General features: G+C 40.2%; 3 protein-coding genes across 3 annotated transcripts; 1 reads left to right on the plus strand and 2 right to left on the minus strand.

The window, feature by feature from the left end:
• Positions 1-648: 648 nt before the first annotated feature.
• Positions 649-3,616, minus strand: LOC104818098 (the record flags this gene model as incomplete). Its single annotated transcript, XM_010547556.1, has 4 exons — positions 2,734-3,616; positions 2,462-2,562; positions 868-2,362; positions 649-818 (listed from the first exon to the last, which is right to left on the minus strand). Coding segments are annotated over exons 1-4 (2,649 nt in total), but the record flags the coding sequence as incomplete, so codon positions are not given.
• Positions 3,617-4,890: 1,274 nt separating this feature from the next.
• On the minus strand, positions 4,891-5,787 carry LOC109116848. Its single transcript, XM_019202996.1, has one exon. The coding sequence runs from the start codon at positions 5,785-5,787 to the stop codon at positions 4,891-4,893; it is 897 nt and encodes a 298-aa protein (XP_019058541.1).
• Positions 5,788-16,934: 11,147 nt separating this feature from the next.
• On the plus strand, positions 16,935-20,264 carry LOC104817648 (tryptophan synthase beta chain 2, chloroplastic). The gene is made up of 5 exons (XM_010546897.2): positions 16,935-17,357; positions 17,811-18,167; positions 18,263-18,705; positions 19,674-19,768; positions 19,876-20,264. Exons 1-5 carry the CDS (start codon positions 17,004-17,006, stop codon positions 20,049-20,051), a joined length of 1,425 nt encoding a protein of 474 aa, XP_010545199.1. The 5' UTR covers positions 16,935-17,003; the 3' UTR covers positions 20,052-20,264.
• The last annotated feature ends 1,449 nt before the right edge of the window (positions 20,265-21,713 follow it).

Consider the following 21,713-nt stretch of genomic DNA (forward strand, 5'->3'; position numbering starts at 1 on the left):
CTGAGTTCGACTGTCTGAAATAGACGATGTTCGTCTATAGTGCGGCCACACATTTCTACAGTCTTGCTCACACGAGGGGCCCAGCGATATCTCTCTCTTTTACGAGAGGTACAAATCCCGTCTTGACTATCTACAATCCAGTACATGATTCGTTTCGTACCTGATACACGCCTTTATAGTCCTCCTGTTACGCAGGACGTTTGACGTAATCAAAGCACGCAACTCCTCATGTTGGATTCTGTAGATATCTCAGGTCTTAGGATCCAATCATGGAATCGTCGTATGAGATTCAAGTCATGACGCTAGTCCATGTGACAATCTCATGCGGGTCAGTCCAGTATTTCGTTCTGCAACGAATACCTATATTGTGATCGTATCCAATACCTATGATCATCTATGTGATCATCAATCACACATCATACTAGTCTTATTATATCGTTATTCCCATAATGACACAAGACTAGGGAGTTTAGTATCATTCATAATGATACATGGATTTCATAACAGATCTAGCATGCAGGAACATGTAATGAACAAGATACTCTCATAAAAAAACATATAGAAAGTATCAATACATCGAATGTATCTGAACAAAGCTCATAATCAGTACATCATAGAGCACTAAACCAACATCATCATGGAGAGTACCTTGAAGGAAAACATTATTAACGTCGAGTTGACGTAGAGGCCAGCCACGGGAGACAGCGATGCTGAGAATGACTCGGATGGTGGCATGCTTAACCACGGGACTGAAAGTCTCGGTGAAGTCAATACCGGGACGTTGATGAAAACCTTTAGCGACCAACCGAGCTTTGAACCTGCCAATAGAGCCATCAGAATTTCGTTTAGTGCGAAATACCCACTTACATCCCACAACATTATAGGCCGGATTAGGAGGAACGAGGCTCCATGTTCCATTCCGGACCAGTGCGTTGAACTCGTCAGACATGGCGGAGCGCCATCGAGGATCTTTCATAGCATGCGATACACAAGTGGGTTCAGTTTCTAGGAAAGAAGAAAGAGAGGTTGAGAGGGAGACTTTTTGGTTTGGTTTAAAAATCTGGTTTTTGGATCTTGTTGTCATCGGGTGAAGGTTTGTGAGAGATGAAGAAGAAGGAAGAGATGGTTGGTTAACAATAGGTAGAGGAGAAGGTTCTTGGGACGGTATATCAAGAGGTGAAGCGGAGGGGAAGTTTGACGGTTGAGTCGAGGATAAAGGTTGGGTAGGATTGGTCGGAGAAGCAACAGGGGCAGGGGCCTGTGCAGGGCGGGGGGGAGTGGGCCAACACGGAATGAGAGAAGAAGACGACATAACATGGGAGGACGCAAGAGGAGATGAATCAGAACCAGAAGACTCAGAGAAAAAACGAGGAAACGGAAATTCTGACTCGACAAATGTAACATGACGAGAGACAAAAATGTGTGAGGAAGAAACATGGAGACAAAGAAATGCACTCTGCGAAAGAGAGTAGCCGACAAAAACGCAAGGATAGGACCGAGACTGAAGTTTATGAGATGAGTAAGGACGGAGCCAAGGAAAGCAGAGACAACCGAAAACACGAAGTTTAGAGTAGTTCGGGAAAACGTTATATATGGCCTCAAAGGGAGAACGAAATGAGAGGACAGAAGTTGGCAGCCGATTGATAAGGTACACGGCAGCCGAAAATGCAAGAGTCCAATATGTAGAAGGGATTGATGAGTGAGTTAAGAGCGTGAGTCCGGTTTCCACGATATGGCGATGTTTCCGTTCGGAAATGCCATTGTGTTCCGGAGTATGAGGAGGTGTTGTATAATGAGAGATTCCATTGACAGAGAGATAGTTCTTAAGAGCAACATATTCTCCGTCATTATCAGAATAAAGAGACATAAGTTTGGACTGAAACCGGGTCTCAACAAGGGACTTGAATCTGACAAAGATATCAGAGACATGAGATTTACGTTTTAGGGGATAGAGCCAGGTGTAGCGGGTGAAATGATCAACGAAGACAACATAATATCTATACCCGTTGAAAGATTCAATAGGAGACATCCACACATCCGAGAAAACGACTTCAAGAGGACGGGAAGACATAACAGAGGAAGAGAAAAATGATAATTTATAACTCTTATTGATAGAGCAGAACTCACAATGGAAAGATAGACTCGAAGACGAAGACGAAGGCAAGGAAAGACGACACAAAACTTTATGAAGAATTTCAACCGAAGGGTGACCAAGCCTGGAATGCCAAGCACACACCGTCGATTTGACACTGGAAAATGCGGAAACAGAGGACAAGGAAGGAGACGAAAGAGTTGGCCACTCGTACACGCCGTTATGGAGCGTTCCTTGGGCTAGGATTGCCCCCGTTGTTCGATCCTTGACCTGAAAAGAGTGGAAGAAAAATTCAACAGAGACATCATTAGAGCGACACAGTTGATGAATGGAAACAAGATTTTTATGAATTGCAGGAACAAGCAAAACATTATGAAGAGAAAGGGGTCGAGAAGAGGTAAGAAGGTGAGTGAAACCCGAGTGTGTGATCGCGAGGCCAGAACCATCCCCGACAATAACTTCGTCGGTGCCTGAATAAGGAGAGTGCAACGAGAGATTGTCAAAATCAGCAGTGATATGGTGGGATGCGCCAGAGTCCAAGATCCATGACTGAGAAGCAGAGCCGGATAGAGCAGCTGTGTTGGCGTTGGGTTACCAGGAAGACCGGCGAGAATCAAAAGACATCGGAGAAGGCAATATACCAGGCTGAGATCGGAGAAGGCGGCAAAAGCGAGCGCTGTGGCCTTGAGTACCACAAAGCTGGCATTTACCGAGATAGCCACGGCCCGAGGAAGAGCGAGAGCCACGAGGTTCATATGGAAGGCGAGAGTTGTCGCGCCAGGGGGAGCGAGGCTTGTGTTGGGCAACAGTTGCCGTGACAGGAAAATCTGAAGTGACAGATTGTAAGGCAGAGATGTCGGCTTCGTGATTCAACAGCTTCTCGTGAAGCTCAATGAAGGACATGGGTGAGTCCTTAGCGTGAACAACATCCTTGACAGGTTTGAAATCATCGCCGAGACCAACAAGGATGAAATCAAGTAGATCTTCGTGGTCCAAAGGCTTGCCGAGCAGAGAAAGCTCATCCGCTTTCACTTTGTAGAAGTGCATATATTCATCGATGCTTTTGGTGCCTTTGGTGAAGCGACGGAGTTGATCCTTAATTTGTTTGAGATGTCCGCGGCTTGATCGACCGTACGTAGTGGCAAGAGTTTGCCAAGCATCACCAGAGGAAGCGGCAGAGGCAATCAGTGCTTGACATGAAGGAGAGACCGAGCCAAGGAGAGCAGAAAATACCAGACGATCTTGGCGGAACCAAGGACCATACTTGGGATTGGCAGTGACTGCATTGTCGACAGAGAGTGTGGCCGGTTGATTGTTTGCGGGATCCAGAAAGCAGTCGAGGTTGTACCCCTGCAGAAGAGCTCGGATTTGCACGCTCCACGTGATGTAGTTCATGGTCATGAGCTTAGACACGTTGGAGACATTGATATTGAGAAGAGGATTGGCAATGCTGCTAGAATCATAGGGGAAAACGGTATCGCTCGGAATGTCAGAGGTGTTGGAAGAGGAGTTTTCAACAGCCATGATCGAATGTAAGAAAAAGAACGAGGAAGGTGACGATAAGGTTTGGGAGAAAAAAAAACAACGTCGGTTAGACGATTTCTAGCTCTGATACCATATAAGAGAGGAAAAAGAATATTTTTGTTATTGCAAATTCTACAAGAATACACATATATATACTACTCCTAAGAACATTCTGATAATAATGATACATAATAAAACTTAGTCTAACATAAAATAAATAGTTTGTAAAATCTAGAAACAATTACCAAGCCTTGAACACACATTTCTAAATAACCAAAAACTAGGAACAAATGAATGCTCCAATAATATCCTCTAACAAATGATATAATATATATATACGGAATTCTCCTATTGAAGACCAAAACAAGATGAGGTGAAGCTTTAACGGTCTGACCTATTACATGCCATATAGGGATAATGTGTGTGTATATATATGTATATGTATGTATCGAATGCATTATATTTATTCACGTAAACGACGGGCTCTTTGAAATTATTGGCGGTGGACATGGGAGACGTAAATGTTTTCGTTGGGTAGATAGATATCGTTGTAATAACGTTATCCAAAAAAAAATTAAAAGATATCGTTGTAATAAATGTTTTTGCGGGTAGATAAATCTCAAATAAGTATACAAATTTAAAATTCTCAAATAAATATATGAAATCTTTCTAATTTCTATGTTAAATTCTGAACATTTTAAAAATAATTAAAAAAATCTTAAATTTTAAATTGCTTCCAAAAACTATAATGAAATTAAATATTACACTTTTAAACGACTCTCAAATACTATTATGATATAGTGTTTTTGAGAATTTTTTAAAATTTCAGATTTTAATCTACCACATTTTCGTGTAACTTTCGTGACGGCGATTTCTACATTAAAACCTTATCTTTTTAACAGTTTAAAAAAGTATGAATGGATATATTATTAATGAAAAATCGCATGTTAATACACGAACTTATAAAAAAATTCAAAGATACTTTAAAATTTCCACAAAAAAATATACAAAATTTTCTTAACTTCTATATTAAACCTCAATTTTTAAACAAATCCCAAAATTACCATATCATGACGGTATTTAGATTTTTTTTAATAAAAATTCGTATATTAATATACAATTTCTTTTTTTTTGTTGAGTGTGCTTTGTATTCCTTCCCAAAAAAATTATGTACAAAAACCTTTCCAGGTCTTTACAAAAGAAACCGAAAAGGTAGACAGATTCCCATGTCTAGTAGGGCCCAAAATTAAAAACTCTGCTTGTTGAAGATCTGGTTAGCGCCATGATCGTGCTTGCCTGAAAAAGTACCAATGCTCTAGTAGCCGGCATGTTGAGTTCCGCCGATTTGAAAACTTCATAGAAAGTAGATTATCTCGCATTACCCTGTCAATTTTGATCCTGATTTCATCAACAGTCCTGGATTTCCCCCGGAAAATCCGATTGTTCCTCTCACGCCAAAGCTCGTAAACTGAAACTTGGGTGCACAACTTCACTATCGTCGGTTGCCCTCGATCTTTCGGGTTTCCTGATCCTTCAATCCACTGGCTGCAGTTTAGTATGGTGTCAAGTGGTGATGTCCAACAGAGACTAACCATTGAAGACCAAATCTGATTGTTGAACGGGCACTTGAAGAACAAGTGTTCGTGTGTCTCTTGGTCAGCGTTGCAGAGAACACAAACTGTGTTAATATGCATGCCCCACGATACCAGCCGATCTACTGTCGGTAATCGCCCCTGCAATGCCTGCCAGATTAGAAAAGACTGTCTCGGGATCGCACCTCGAAACCATACTAAATTGCGCCATGAAACCTCGTCTCCCTGGGTTCTCAACTGATGTCGCGTACTGGAGGAGTGGAACACGGGCTTGTAATCTCCCGCTCTCTGCCTCCATACATAACGGTCTTCACCTCTGGCATCTCTGGGTGGTGGCACAGTGGTGAGGCTCACCTGTAGCTGCACCATCTTATCTCCGCGCGATGGCGGCAATTGCCAATCCCCATCTGGGGCCGCCTGGCAGACTGTCGCTTGTCTATGTATCCGTAGCTGCCTAGGACCAGATTCCCCAATAAAATCTATGAGCGGACCGAGGTCGGTCCAAGCGTCACACCAGAAGGAGGCTTTCCTGCCATTGTCAATCTGTACTTTAATATATCTCCTTGCTGTATCACGCATTTTCAAAAGTCGTCTAAAGTTATTAGAGACATTTGCTGCGTGTGGAGTCTCCCAAAACCCATGCTTCTTAGTAACATGCTCCTTTATCCAATCCACCCACAATGAGTTCTTCTTGGAATATAAGATCCATATCAGCCTTAATCGGAATGTGTTATTTGCGTCAGCCAACCTGTATAGCCCGAGACCCCCTTCATTTTTAGGCCGACAGATGTCTGCCAAGATACCCGATGAGTGGCGGTGGTGCTTTGTTTGTGACTCCATAGAAAGTTTGCACATAAGCTGTCGATCTGCTTTAGAAGGTATTTGGGCAGAGCAAATATCGCGCTCCAGGAGCTCACCATCCCATAGATTACCGAGCTTATGAGCTGCAATTTCCCGGCCGCAGATAAAGCTTTACTCGACCACGCTCCAATCTTTGCTTTGATCTTTTCAATTAGAGGTTGGTAGTCCTCTCTAGATAGCCTCGTCGGCGATAACGGAATCCCTAAGTATCGTACAGGGAGGCTGCCTCTACGGAATCCCACCTCTGTACATATTCTTTCGGCCTCATTCTCTTCCACTCCAGCAATAAATAGTTCAGATTTGTCTGCATTTAATTTCAGCCCTGAATATTTCCCAAAATCTGCAAGAATCTGAAGTACCTTAGTTACGGACGTCTGTGAGCCCTCAGAGAAAATCATCAGATCATCGGCGAATGCAAGATGTGTAACTAGGGGTTCAGCGCATTTAGAGTGAGTCCTGATTTCACCTGCTACTGCAGCCTTGTTTAATAATCTTGATAAGCCTTCCATCGCAAGAATGAAAAGGTAAGGGGAAATTGGGTCCCCTTGTCTTAGTCCCCGTCTGCCTTTAAAATATCCTTCAAGGCTGCCATTGATGGAAATCGAGAATTTAGGAGTAGTTATGCATGATTTTATCCAGCCCACGAACCTGGCAGGTAAATTAAGGCCTTTCAGCAGGTTGATAACATACTCCCAATCGAGGGTATCGAACGCCTTGCGGATGTCAATCTTCAACATGGCATTCTTACGGGATGAGGCACGGTTATAATCTTTGATGAGCTCTGCTGCTAGCAGTGTGTTTTCCAGCATTAATCTGCCTTTGAGAAATGCCGATTGATTCGGAGAGATGATGATGTGCAAAACTCGAACCAGCCGCTTAGCCAAGATAGTGGAGATTACTTTGTAGAATGTATTACAACAACTGATTGGTCGGAAATCAGTCAATGACACTGCAGTTGGCGTCTTCGGAATTAGAGATATTGCTGTAGCGTTTGTCTGTCCTAGGAGAGCACCAGATAGGAAAAATTCCCTGACTGCTTCAATAAGGTCATCTCCGAGTATCGACCACGAAGCTGTAAAAAATTCTTTGGGGAAGCCATCCGGTCCGGGGGCTTTATTTTCCGGCATAGACTTGACAATACTTGTAATCTCATCAGCGGAGGGAATGGCCACTAAGTCAGCTAGCAAATCATCAGTCCACTGGGAAGGGATTAGATCTCTGAACCATTGGACACTAGGGGCCTGAACGTGTTCGTCTCTTGCTCCAATCAAAGAGGTGAAATACCGAACCGCCTGATCAGCAATTTCTTGGTGGGATTCATGGCGCAATCCATTCTCGTCCACTAGAAAGTGGATTCTGTTTCTGGCATTCCTAGAGCGCATCGCTCGGTGGAAGTAGGTAGTGTTACGGTCTCCAAGTCTTAGCCAAATTACCCGTGATTTTTGTCTGAAAAACCTTTCTTCAGCTGCAGCTAGTAGAATGAACTTTGCACGGACTGCTTTTTCCTCTTCTGCCAAGGCCGTTGTGGGTGAGTTAAACAGAGCGGTCTGTAGATTCTTTAACTTTCCTTTGGCTTCTTGCACCCTTTTTGTAATCTGACTAAAATTATCAGAATTTAGTGCCCTCAATGGTCGCTTCAAGTTTTTTAAGCCCGAACAGAGACGGAATTGTGCACTGTCAGTCGGCGTTCGGCCAGTCCAGCTCTCTTGCACAGTCCTGAGAAAATCAGGCAGAAGAGTAATATGAGTAAAGAATTTAAAGGGTTTGGGGCGACTTACCAACGTTTCCAGCGGCCGCAGTATGATGGCCGAGTGATCCGAGTGAGCTGGTGGAACGAATTCTGCCATTGAATCAGGGTAAGCTTCTGTCCAGGTTGAGTTGCACATTGCTCTATTTTTGCTGAGATGGGATTTGCTGCTTGATTATTGAACCAGGTGAAGTAGAGACCTCTACCGGGTATATCGGCAAGTCCTGCATTGTTGATGCATTCTTCCAGGTCTGATAGCCCATTGTTGGGCGCATAGTGTTGGGCCTGGTTGAAACTGGAACGTTCATGAGGATATAGCACCTGATTGTAGTCCCCCATAAGGACCCATGGTGTTGATGCCAGGGGAGGATAGTTTGAGAGGTTGACAATCTCTTCCCATAAAGTACGACGCTCAGCAGATGTATTTGCAGCATATAGGAAAGTGGCAGTGAATGATATCTTTGGGTCTTGACATGAGATACCACAAGTTACTGATTGTTTTGTGGATTTGTAGATAACCACCGAGATAGAAGGGTCCCATAGCAACCAAATTCTCCCTTGTTGGGATGAACCAAAATCACAGAAGTGTTTCCAATCGGGAGGTAGAACTGCTTGAATTCTGCCTGCATTGGTCTCGTGAATATGTGTTTCCAAAAGAGCTCCCATAAGCACTTTGTTTTCCAAAATCCACTGTCGTGTCAAAAATCTCTTAGTCGCAGAGTTCAACCCTCTAATATTCCAAGCAAAAATCATGAGAATCCGTCAAACGTGGGTTTAATTTTTCCCCGTGGCCTTTCGGCCACGAGTCTTCCAGGTAACTGTTGTAAATCCTTGGTTTTCTTTGACTATTGCTTTAGACAGAGTGATATTCATCTGTTGTTGACTGCCACTTGCTGATTTTGCGCCGGTCTTGGTTACTGGCGTTGTAATGCTGCCCTTGACAGATGGTGCATTATCCTTAACAGTCTGGATTATCAGCCGTTGATCCTGACTTTGTCTGGCCGGTGTCACCTGCTCTGGAGTAGCAGTCTGGTTAATCTCGTTTCCTTGAGACGCCTCCTGTGCGGGAGGAGGTCGTTCTCGGTTGGGGGAAATCGACTTGCGCCTATCCGGCTGAGGGGATACGGCTCTTCTTGCTGGTGGAGGATTTGAAGGACAGTGATGCGCATTATGCCCTATCTCAGAGCACAATCTGCATCGAGGCGGCAACCAATCAAAGGAGACATTAACAGTATGTTCTATTTTGCCAGGAAGCTGTACCACAATTGTTGTAGGAGGAGGCTGCTGCAGATTAACTTCGACGTAAATACGAGCTACTGCAACATTCTCCTTATCCCTCGTTGCCCTGTCAAGGTAGAGGGGAGTTCCAAACCCAGTAGCAATCCTGCTCAGATTCACTCTATCGAACAACTGATGGGGCACATTCCTCAGAGATGCCCAGGTGCGGAATGATGTTAGCGCTGGCTTTTCCGGCCTGTGGAAGGGATTCCACGCAGAAACAAACATTGGACATTGTCCAATATACCAGATTTGTCTGCTGAGAGCGAAATCCTTTACTGCCTTTGTTGGGGTTTTGAACAAAAAAGTACCATTCCCAACGTCTTGAATCTTGATACGGGGCCCTCGTCGACTCCAGATTGCATTGACGACTCCGTTGATGCGTCCAAAGCTCGGTGGTAAGCCATAAAACTGGCCTATGACGAATTCTTTCCATTCGTCTGAAGCTTCAAACAAAGCTTCCTCAGGTATCTTGATAAGGGGTACTCCTGTGGGGTGTACCTCCGGCGTTCCAACTTTTTCCAGTTGTCCGGCATTGGGGAAGAGACGTTTGCTCCACAACTGGGTCGGAGCTGGCTGCGAATCCTTAGCCACTGGTGGCCGCTCGACGTTTGGTATCGGAGTTGTTTCCTCCTTACTCCCTGCTGCCCGTAGGATCTCAGGGGATGGCACTCTGATAGAGTCCAAAAGAAAGTTTTGGTCTTTTCTATCAACATTTCGAACCGGAGAAGAAGTCTGAGCTCGTCGCATCTCAGCCGGGTGGCGATTTGCGGAACGAGAGCGGTTGATGGAGTGGGAGGGAGAAGATGTAGAAGAGGATGTGAAGCTCAGAGGTTGGGGGAGCACGCTTCGCTTTCCTGATGGGATCTCCGGCGTTAGCTCAGCGGAGGGGCTTGGGTGACAAGAGAGAGGTGGAAAGGGTGGGAGTGGTCCCAAGATCCCTGGGGATGGAGGAGCAGAATTACTGCGCAGACGCGGTGGCATGACGGTCTTCAGTTGTGGCGGCCGGCGGTGGCCGGCCGTCGGGGGTTTGATTTTGCGGGAGCTAGGTTTAGAGATTTGGGTACGATGACGTGTTTTGGTAAAGTTAGAGAGAAGGGGGAGGATTTTCTCTCTCTAAAAACATTTTTCGCGTTCCCAAAGGCATATATACTTGTGTGTGTAATATACAATTTCTCTATAAAGTATTCATTCTTTGGCGGGAAAGACTTTAAGAAAATGGGATGGATATCGTATAAATTTGCACAATCTTTGGCCCTATCTCATTTAATAATATCAACCATATTGTTACAGCTTTTCTTTTGTACATTTGTCTCATCCAAGTGAATGTGTGTATATATATATATGTATATGTATATATGTCAAGACTACCTATATGTAGTTCGCATACATAATATAAGCCTTAGCATTTGTCTCTGCATAGCATTTTTTTCTGGTCGGCTTTGATTAGGTAAACTTCTCCTTCCTTTTCTCTTCAAATCGTATTTTCGTTTGTAAAATTAATAATATAATGTCAATCATGAAGACAATGAACGATGATTAAAAAAAAAATGCTATAAAATGGACGTTTATGTTTTGGGGTCGAGGTCAAGTAATTCTTTCTCTACAAAGCTCTCAATTATATATATATATATATATTCTATTTTCCTTTTTAGTGAATATTTCGATTTTTTTTTATCTTGTTTTTGTTTATTTTATTTTTAAATTGTGAGATGGTATGAGATACTGAAAATCCAGTGCATGATAATGTTTACGCACTTGTAAAAAAATCTTCGAATTAGCACCGATATACCTCTTTGATTTCTAATTTATATTTCCAAAGTCAAGACCAATCTTTGGCACGGGATCAAACAATTTCATTGGAATTACACTTCTCTTCTCAAATTGAAATTCGAACTCGGAGCGGGATATTTTGAATCCCAATTTCACCGGTTGAGCTAACCAAATTGGAAATATATACATTTTTCATTATACCGGGTGCTTTTTTTTTTTATAAAATAGGCACATTTAGATTTGTTAGATTGTTGATATTGAACCCTCGTAACACGGATTCCTCCATGTTTTGTATTTTACTAATCGGACCAATTTTTGCCATGCATGCAGGCCATCTACGTAAAAAAAAAAAGCATGAAGATCGACGTGAAAGAGACAAGCTTTGTGTGTCCGGCCAAGGACACGGCCGGAGGCGCTCTCTGGCTGTCCAATTTCGATCTTTTCCACGCGAATATCCACAACTTTAGCCTCCATTTCTTCAAACCCAACGCAGATAATAATAATACATATCCGAACAGCGATGAAATCACTCGGATTCTCAAGAAGTCTCTAGGCGAGGCCCTTGTCTCGTTCTATCCCTTAGCCGGTAGGCTCGGCAAAGACGAGAACGGTCGGATTGAGGTCGAGTGTAACTCGAAAGGGTCGATGTTTGTAGTGGCCGAAGCTGATTGTACATTAGACGAGATGTTGGATGGGGAATTATGTCCTAACTCCAAGTTCCAGCAGCTCCGCCCGACCGTTGATTATTCTCAGGACATTTCTTCACTACCTCTAAATCTCTCTCAGGTACACATAAACATTATATATATATATAGAGAGAGAGAGAGACAGTTGCTTCATTTCGTCGTCTTCTTCATTATACAAATTGAATTTTTGTTTCTCTCTCAAAATAAATATATGGGCAAAAATTTGTAAAGAATTTCAGAATAATTTTCTGTAAGATTTTCCATTGATGATACGAAAATATGGCTTATATCTAAGTAGAATACTAAACCTGAAATAGAAATATTAACTACGACATAAAAATCTAAATCATATCTCCTAATATAACGACTGAATACATGTTTTCAGATTCCTTTCTTCTTAGTTGTGTATGCAAATAATACATTTCTAGTATAATTCTTCCTTGTTTCAATTTAATAAAAATTAAGAAAATACTGTTTTATAAAATGGGGTTATTGACGTTTTGTGAAATTTAATGGAAAGGTGACATATTTCAAATGCGGAGGGATGTGTCTTTGCATCGGAAACCACCACATGATCGTCGACGGTCTCTCGGCAATGCATCTCATCAATTCTTGGGCCAGCATTTCTCGTGGCCTCCCCATCGACCCTCCCATCCACGACCGGAAACTCCTCGACCACCTCGCCCTGCCGTCCCCGAAATTTCCCCACCCTGAATTCGATTCCTCCGCCATTTTTGGCTACCGGAAAATTTCTCCCGCCGCTCTTGTAACCTCTACCGCCTACCTCAAGCTAAACCCTAAACAAGTCGACAGCTTGAGGGACAAGGCGGACGCACATGCAGAATCGAGCCTCGTGAAGTACAGTCTCTACGAGTCGTTAGCGGCCCACGTGTGGAGATGTGCGTGCAGAGCACGTGACCTACCGGACGAGGAGAAGACGTTGCTTTACATCGCGGTGGACGCTCGGTCTCGGCTACGTCCACCAATCCCTAAAGAGCTTTTCGGAAATGTCGTCCAGGCCTTGGCTCCGATGGCGTATTCAGGCGACATTGTGAAGGAACCCTTGTCTTCGACGGCTGGTCGGATCCGGAAAGCGGTGAAGGAAGTGGACGACGAGTACATAAGATCGGGGCTCGCTTTCTTGCGCGACAATCCTCAGGCCATAGAGGTTTTAACCGGGAGGCCAGTCTCTCAAAACCCTAATCTGAGCATTGTCAGTTGGACTCAAATGCCGATGTACGAAGCGGATTTCGGTTGGGGGCCGCCTTTTCACGTCGCCCCTGCGAGTATTCGGTGCGACGGAAAAGGCTATCTGATGTCTGGTCGGTCCAGAGAGGATGGTTTATCCCTCTATATCTGCTTGGAGACTCAACACATGGAGCTCTTCAAGAAGCTTTTCTATGATATTTGATGTTATATATATATATATATATATAAAAGTTAATGGCTGATCCAAATAATAATGCGCATTTGATGTGGCAATCTTATTTATTAAGCCGTAACGTCTTAATTATGAGAACTATACACACACATATATATATATATATGTTTGCTTTGTTAGGATATGTTATATATGTATGGTTCCTATTCTTTGTATTTTACGCTCTAAAGATTTTTGTCTTCAAAACTTAACTTTTTTTTTTTGGATAAGTGAAATCTTTACGGGAATTTCGACTCAATTATATTTATCCAAAACGTAGAAGATTGGTCGGGTAATTAATTACCACTTAAGATGTGCTCCTAATGTTCGAACCTAGATTGAGAAAGAGGTTTGGCCCATCGTTACTGGTTGAACCGGCAGTCTTAGGTTAAAAAAGAAAAGAAAGATCTACAAATCGAAATGGAGAAAGCACAACTACACACTGGGAAGGGATTAGATCTCTGAACCATTGGACACTAGGGGCCTGAACGTGTTCGTCTCTTGCTCCAATCAAAGAGGTGAAATACCGAACCGCCTGATCAGCAATTTCTTGGTGGGATTCATGGCGCAATCCATTCTCGTCCACTAGAAAGTGGATTCTGTTTCTGGCATTCCTAGAGCGCATCGCTCGGTGGAAGTAGGTAGTGTTACGGTCTCCAAGTCTTAGCCAAATTACCCGTGATTTTTGTCTGAAAAACCTTTCTTCAGCTGCAGCTAGTAGATGGCGAGGAACAGTTTTGTAATTAAGAAAACTCAGTCCAAGTAAGGCGACAAATGTAATGTATCTGACATCTTACGTCTAAAATTCTTGGAGGAATCTTTCCAAATATGAGAGTTTTCTAAGTTAGGACGACAGCTCACGAATATATGGTAATAAAAGGTAAAAGAGAATATAAGTTTTCTCAAACAAACACTCTTATATTAATTAACACAATACATAAATACATATACAAATACACAAACAAACCCTTTTCGGTTTCCTCTCAACATAGATGAATTCAACACTTTTCTCTCTTGTGTTTCAACCCTCTATGCGCTTTGAAATCGAACATAATGATTACAGAAAACCAAACCTTCTTAAAACAAACACATTTGATTGTATTAAAAGAAAACACAGCATTCGCAAAAATCTTACCAAATCAATCTCTGATTGTTCATCAACAACCGTTTTCTGCACCATCGCTTCTTCAGCCCATATCGGAGTCGTCTTCATTGCAATGACTCTCATTTCTTTCAAACTCGAAAACAAAAACCCGAAATCGAATATCTTTTCCGACCCATACTCTTACAAATCCCAAAAAGACCACTAAACGCTCTGATACCACTGTTATTTTCCTTTTAATTCCTCTCAAAAAGTGTTTCTCTCTCTCAATTCACTATTTCTTTGAATTAAATGAAGACATAAAAAACAAGAACTCTCTATGCAAACATCACTTCATTTCATGCAACTAACACGTGCTTCTTCTACAACATTTTCTTCTGCAACAAAGAGAAGCTTGATCCATAGATCCAACAGAGAAATTATATATAGATATGAAATATTACAAAGAGAGCAAATATATGGTAATATCTTTTTTTTGTAACCGAGTCTGGACTAAGGTCCAAACTGATATAAAGGTTGGAGTCAGCCATATAATTTGGAATATATGTCTCTTCTCCAAATTTGAGGTTTGAACTAAGATCGAGACAAATTAATGTTTTACACCCCATTTCATCGATTGAATATATCCAAGTCTTTTGAGTCATGTGCAGTAACAATACCAAATCAAGTATGACGAGTAGTGGGGTCCTGAGCTAATTAAGCATTCGCTAGACCCTTATTCATAAATATGAATCCAACCACTACATACTAGAAAAACTCTCAAAGAAATTATAGTTTTATAACTGAATATCTGGATCAAAATCCAATTTAAACTCGGGGTTAGACTCAGTCATATGATTTGAAATACACGTCTCTTTTCTAAATTTGAAACTCGAAATCGGAACTGGACAGACGTTTTGCGGCCTCATTTTATCGATTGAATATATCCAAGTCTTTTGAATCATATATATCATTCATAAATGTGAATCCAACAATTACATAAAAAAAATCTCAAAGAAATTATAGTTTATATCAAAATCCCATTGATGAATTCATCAAGGAACACGAGAGAGGAGATATGCGCTTTGCTGCATGGATTCTTCACTAAGGGAAGGTAAGACGTCAATAAAAGAGAGGGGGCCATCTCACGTGATGAAGATCGAACCGAACTCTTGGCAAATGAATTGCCTGATTAGTGTAGTGGTAAGTTACCGCTTTTTCGCATTATACCAAAAAAAAAAAAAAGGTTACAAGTGGTAACCCTGGCCTTTTCCTTTTTCTTTTAAATAACTAGGCGAAAGACCCGGTTTATTATTTTTTTCATTGACTATATTATTATAGTATTTATTGATATAAATTTAGTAAAAAACAATAGAAATTATTTATTTGATAGAGAAAAATATATTTTTTATTAATTTTTTATAATGTAAAATTTTTATTTCACTGTATATTGACGTATATTTTTATTATTATATTTTCTAATTTATTTATTATTATTTATAAATCAACAAATCTCGTTTTAAATAATAATAAATTTGAATAATAATAATAATTGTATTTTATTAAAAAAATTATGTTTTTAAATCAATAACAAATTATTTATTTTTGGATGTAATTTGGTTTAAATATTAACCAAACTTGTATAATTCAACCGATAAAATGAGATGTAAATCATTTGTCCGGCCCTAAATTCGAACCTCAAATTTGAGGAGAAAACGTATAATCTAAATTAAATGGTTGAATCTCGCCTCCGAGATTAGTATGGACCTTAGTATAGGATATACAGTTACAAAAAAACTTGATTTTAATATTGATTAATTATAAAAAAACTTTAAAATTAAATATATAATACTCACATATATTACTTTTAAATTAATATATTTAATTACCTTTATATACATTTTTATAAGTCAATCATAATTTAAAATATTATTATGATATTAACGTGGTTTCACTAGATTACTTTAAATCTTATTATTTATTTATAAGATTTTTTAAAAAGGGTATATGTAATTATTGTCTTTGCGATTTTAAATGGTAAAAGTTCCTTTTTTTTATAAAAAAAAGTTTTTATGGGTATATTATATATGCTATTGAAATACAATATTATAATCCGATAATTTCTTGTTTAACCATTGAAATGCAAGGGAGAAGATGTACCAATTGCACACATCATAAATTGTAGTCTCACGCATTGTTCGTATGAGCTGAACCACCATAGCTGCCTACACATAAAATCACATGCCCAACTACTTCACACGTGATTCGCCTTTTTTTTTTAAAGAAGAAATTACCATTAAGACGATTTCGTTATAGTTTTTCGTCTTCAAATGTCATAATTCCAAAGAATTTTTTTGAAAAATGTATAGAATTCATACACAATTTATTTTTTCTTGAATAACAATTTATTTTAGAAGGTCAACATTACGTTCAAAGATAAACAATTACAAATAGTGTTTTCTTTTAATTTAGAGTGAATATTTCGTTTTTATTTCGATTCCCGTTTGATTATTATCAGTTTTTTTTTTTATAAAAATAGTTCTATTTCGAGAAAACATTGATTATTTTGATATATTCGGTTCTAATTGAAAATTTTAATTTATAGAAATTGGATTAATTTAAATTTTAAATCGAATTTAGATTCAATATATACAATTCTCTGTTATTCAGCCAATTGCATGTATAAAAGGAATCGATTGAAGTGTATTTGAGCACGTGATAAACAATACCCAACCCCCAATCATGCTTACCTACTAATACCATCCTCTTATTTTTTTTTTCCCTTTTTCGTCAAGTTATTACTTTGATTCATCTTCGTATATTGTTTCCTTTTATTGATTTTGTGGTCAGAAAAAGACTAATCAACAGTGAGAGATTCAGAGAATCTATAAAAAGCCCTCACATCAAACTGGTCTGTATCGGTGTCTTAGAGAGAGAGGAGGAGGAGCGATGGCGGCATCGGGCACGGCTGCAACTTTCAGACCATCCGTTTCAGTTCCTTCTTCTTCAGAGCTGACCCATCTGAAATCCCCTTTCCAGCTCCCCAGATTTACGCCTCTGCCATCGTCTCGCTCCAGGTCTTCGTCGTTCTCCGTCTCCTGCACCATCGCCAAGGAACCAGTTGTTGAAATGGCGGGGAAGGAGAAGAGCAAGGCCGTGCCCGATCTGTCTTCGGGGCAGCGACCCGATTCGTTCGGTCGGTTTGGGAAATTTGGTGGGAAGTACGTCCCCGAAACCCTAATGCACGCCCTCTCCGAGCTCGAATCGGCTTTCCATTCGCTCGCCAAGGACGAAGATTTCCAGGTATTTGATGGGTCCCCTTTCGACCCGTTTCTCGATTTGAATCAAATCGAAACGGGCATTCGTTTATGTCGGTGTTCATTCTCAAAGGAGAAAGCTTTCAGGGATTTGATGGGAAATTAGATGAATTTAGTGCGTCTATTTGTGGATTCGAGATGTGATATACTGGAATTGTTGAAATTTTTACAGAAGGCAATAGAATACAACTGCGTAGACGTACATATACGCGTGTAGTTCGTAGTTCTAGTAAATGGAATCAGCAAGGTTTTTGGCTCATTTGTGAAACTTGTTCTTGTTCGATTTGTGTAGACTCAACAAGAAGCAGTCATTACAATCAAGTAATGGAATGATGTCTATGTTATCAATTTCTCTGTCTGATGTGATTTGTCTTTGAGGTTGGATGTAGTTCTCATGCTCTAATACCGATTTGTACGTTTTGTGTTGATGAAACTGTAGAAAGAATTGGCTGGAATCTTGAAAGATTACGTGGGTAGGGAGAGTCCTCTGTACTATGCCGAGAGGCTTACCGAGCATTACAGGCGGGAAAATGGCGAAGGGCCGGAGATATACCTGAAGAGGGAGGACCTGAACCACACGGGTGCTCACAAGATCAACAATGCAGTGGCTCAGGCACTTCTGGCCAAGCGTTTGGGCAAGAAGAGGATCATAGCCGAGACTGGAGCTGGTCAACATGGTGTGGCCACGGCCACTGTCTGTGCTCGGTTCGGTTTGCAGTGCATCGTTTACATGGGTGCTCAGGACATGGAGAGACAAGCCCTTAATGTCTTCAGGATGAGGCTACTTGGAGCTGAGGTAATAATATCACAACATCGATCCACCTGTTTCATCCGACGACTAAAGATCACGTTGATCTCAGATCTGGACAATTCCAATCTTTGACGATGCAGGTGAGGGGAGTTCATTCTGGAACAGCGACGTTAAAGGACGCAACTTCAGAAGCGATAAGGGACTGGGTGACGAACGTGGAGACGACCCATTACATATTAGGATCTGTGGCTGGGCCTCATCCATACCCGATGATGGTCAGAGACTTTCATGCGGTGATCGGGAAAGAAACGAGGAGACAAGCTCTGGAGAAATGGGGCGGGACGCCGGATGTGTTAGTTGCGTGTGTGGGAGGGGGATCTAACGCGATGGGGCTCTTCCATGAATTCGTGGATGATTCAGACGTCCGAATGATCGGAGTGGAAGCTGCCGGTTTCGGACTGAACAGCGGAAAACATGCTGCGACATTGACGAAGGGAGAGGTGGGTGTGCTCCATGGAGCTATGAGTTACTTGCTTCAGGACGACGATGGCCAAATCATTGAGCCTCACTCCATTAGTGCCGGGTAAGATCCTTTTTTTGTTGTTGCTTGAAATGTTTTTTTTTTAAGACCTGGGCCTAGCCTCTTCAATCCTCAATGGAGCAGGTACGGGTTTGGATATCCGAAAAATTCAGAGTGTCGGATGGGTATCCGAAGGTTTCGGTTTCGGGTATCATAATTTGATATCCGTACTCATATACGAAAATCTCATGTATACGAATTACGGGTATTCGACAATATGTTCGGTTAATGGGTATCTGAATTCGAAAATTATATTAGATAAAACAGAATTATAACAAAAAATTGCATAAAACTAAAAAATGGGTTCATCAGGTACCAGAAGACAAGAATATATATATGTCATTTGATAACGTACTTAGTTATTTGCTGGTATCTGTCACCATATGTCTAAAATGAATGTGGCCGAGATGAGTATGTTGAGATGGATGTGCGGACACACAAGAATGAATAGAATTAGAAATGTGATTATTAGAAAGAAAATAGGAGTAATAGGTATCGGAGAGAAGATACGGGAGGGATGTTTAAGATGGTTTGGACATGTACAACGTAGGCCGATAGATGCGCCGGTTAGAAAGGTGGAGATTATATGTATAGGGGTGAGAAGGAAAGGAAGAGGTAGACTTAGATTTACTTGGGAGTGTGTCATTAGAAACGATTTGGAAGTGTTGCAGTCTTGCAGATTCCGAAAGAGTTAATCCGAGATCAAAATGAGTAGAGAAGAATGAATCATGCGGCCGACCCCAAATGAACTTGGGAATAAGGCGATGTTGTTGTTGTTGTTGTTGTACCATCCGGTACCCCGCAAAAGGCTGAATACCCGAAATCGGGTATTCATGCATGGTACTGTTTTTTGGGTAGTTATGCGCTCCCCTAACTCTCAGCGGATGCCATGAATCTGAAAATTGCTTTCGGATATGCCGAAGATATATCCGAAATAACAAGGGTCACCCGTTTTCTATTGGATTTTACAGATTAGATTACCCGGGAGTTGGACCGGAGCACAGTTTCCTGAAAGACGTCGGAAGGGCTGAATACTACAGCGTGACGGACGATGAAGCATTGGAAGGTAAAGCATCCAATCTGAAATCTTTTATATGAAAACTACTACAGATCTTCCATGTATCTTCGAAGAAAGAAACTTAGACCTTCCGTTTTTCCCGAACCGGGATGCAGCGTTCAAGAGAGTGTCGAGGTTAGAGGGAATAATCCCGGCTCTCGAGACGTCGCACGCTCTGGCTCACCTCGAGAAGCTCTGTCCGACTCTCCCCGACGGCGCCAAAGTGGTCGTCAACTTCAGCGGCAGAGGTGACAAGGACGTTCATACCGCCATCAAGTACCTCCAAGTTTGATCCTTTTGTTTCCTTCGGTTTGTACCTTTGTTTCTGCTCCTCATTCCAAAAACAAAAAAAAAAAAAACAGTTCAAAGGAAGACTTGGAAAAATTCGAGGATTTTTCTTTGTTTATTCAGTGATATATAATAAGGGTTTTTTTTGTCTTTTCCTTTTTCTGTGTGCCTAAAAAGCATTTGGTTTTATAATCGATTGTCTTGAACCAAGATTCAACCTAATTTTGTGATCGAAAATCAACTATATAATTTGGGATATATGTTGTTTTCTCAAATTTAATATTCGAATAATTTGGGAATATGTTGTTTTCTCAAATTTAAAATTCGAATTTGAGACAAGATAATACGTATGTTTCACTGATTAAACTATCCAAATTTAGTTGTGTAAAACGATTTGTTAGAACTTGATCTCACATGATCTTCTTTGAGCCTTTTGGAAAGCAAATGTTTGTGTAAGATTACTTGTGTATTATATTTATATATACTGTTATTTTTTTTTTTCGTGATATGAAAACGCTTACCGAATGTTGTTCATGCAGCAAAAAAAGGGCTTAAAAAAAATTATGGATTAGAAAATGGGTTGATAATTTTGCAGATTTTGTCCATCCACATCTCACATCTTATAGATATTGAATATAGAATATGAATTTGAAATTCATACCTTTGATCTGCAACATTATCAAGTTTTAAGGCATTAATATGTCCGTACTAAAAATTTTCGACTTATAAAATCATATTAAATTTTAAATTTTTAGAACAAAATATCATTTATTTTTTGAATTTTTACCAAAAAATCGGTTAATAATGGTAGGTATTTTGGCGTGACATATTATGAGATTATCTGTCGTTAATAATGAGTCAACAACTTTTCTACCGTTAATGAGTTAGCAACGTTTGTATCCAATCGAATTTTTTATAAATGTTTAAAAATTAAGTTTTTTCAGATTTTCAAAAATGAATATAATTTAAAAATAGTATAAATCTGTTATTTACGTCAATCATCACGAAAATTTCCCTAGAAAAGAAATTGCTTCTTTTCTTTCTGTTGTGTTATTTATGTTACTTGCTTTGCAAGAAATGACCCTTCAAGTACAATCTCTGCTCTTTTTTCCAAGTCTGCCCCTTCAGAGACGCCAAAGGACAGACAGAATCATATGCCTCCGTGACATACATTCCCATCAATCATGGCCTAATTGGATTCCGATCGCTTGTATCATGTACTTTTCAATAAAAATAAAGAGAATATAAAAAAAATATGAATTTTTTAAATTTGATAAATAAATATATAATTTTTTTTTTCATTTTGAATAAAAATATACGAATTTTAAAAATTTTCGCGTAAATCTAAAACAATACTAAACCCAATTAATTTTTTGTATAGTCGTATGCGAAGATTCTTAAAATTTGTTTATTTTTATAAAAATTTGTGTGAATTTATATAAAAGTTTCAAAGTTTATGTGTTTACATACAATATTAAAAATTCATATATTTATTGATTAAATTTTAAAAAAATATATTTTTTGGTTATACTCCCTAAAATAAATAAACAAATAATCAACGCAAAAATGCATAATATAAGAGAAACTACGAAATTGCTCTTTCTTTCACGAAATGAGTCTTATTTTAAAGGGGGGCCCATTTTCCTCTTCCCCCCCCCCCCCCCCC

This window comes from Tarenaya hassleriana, unplaced genomic scaffold (assembly GCF_000463585.1).
Source record: "Tarenaya hassleriana unplaced genomic scaffold, ASM46358v1 Cleome28, whole genome shotgun sequence".
NCBI lineage: Eukaryota > Viridiplantae > Streptophyta > Magnoliopsida > Brassicales > Cleomaceae > Tarenaya > Tarenaya hassleriana.

What these genes read in the sequence shown, in the direction of transcription:
- LOC104817648 (XM_010546897.2), top strand. Translation starts at nt 17,004, where the DNA reads ATGGCGGCATCGGGCACGGCTGCAACTTTCAGACCATCCGTTTCAGTT. An exon ending in CCAAGGACGAAGATTTCCAG is followed by an intron (nt 17,358 to 17,810) that starts GTATTTGATGGG and finishes ATGAAACTGTAG; the next exon opens with AAAGAATTGGCTGGAATCTT. An exon ending in GGACGATGAAGCATTGGAAG is followed by an intron (nt 19,769 to 19,875) that starts GTAAAGCATCCA and finishes ACCGGGATGCAG; the next exon opens with CGTTCAAGAGAGTGTCGAGG.
- LOC109116848 (XM_019202996.1), bottom strand. Translation starts at nt 5,787, where the DNA reads ATGCGTGATACAGCAAGGAGATATATTAAAGTACAGATTGACAATGGC.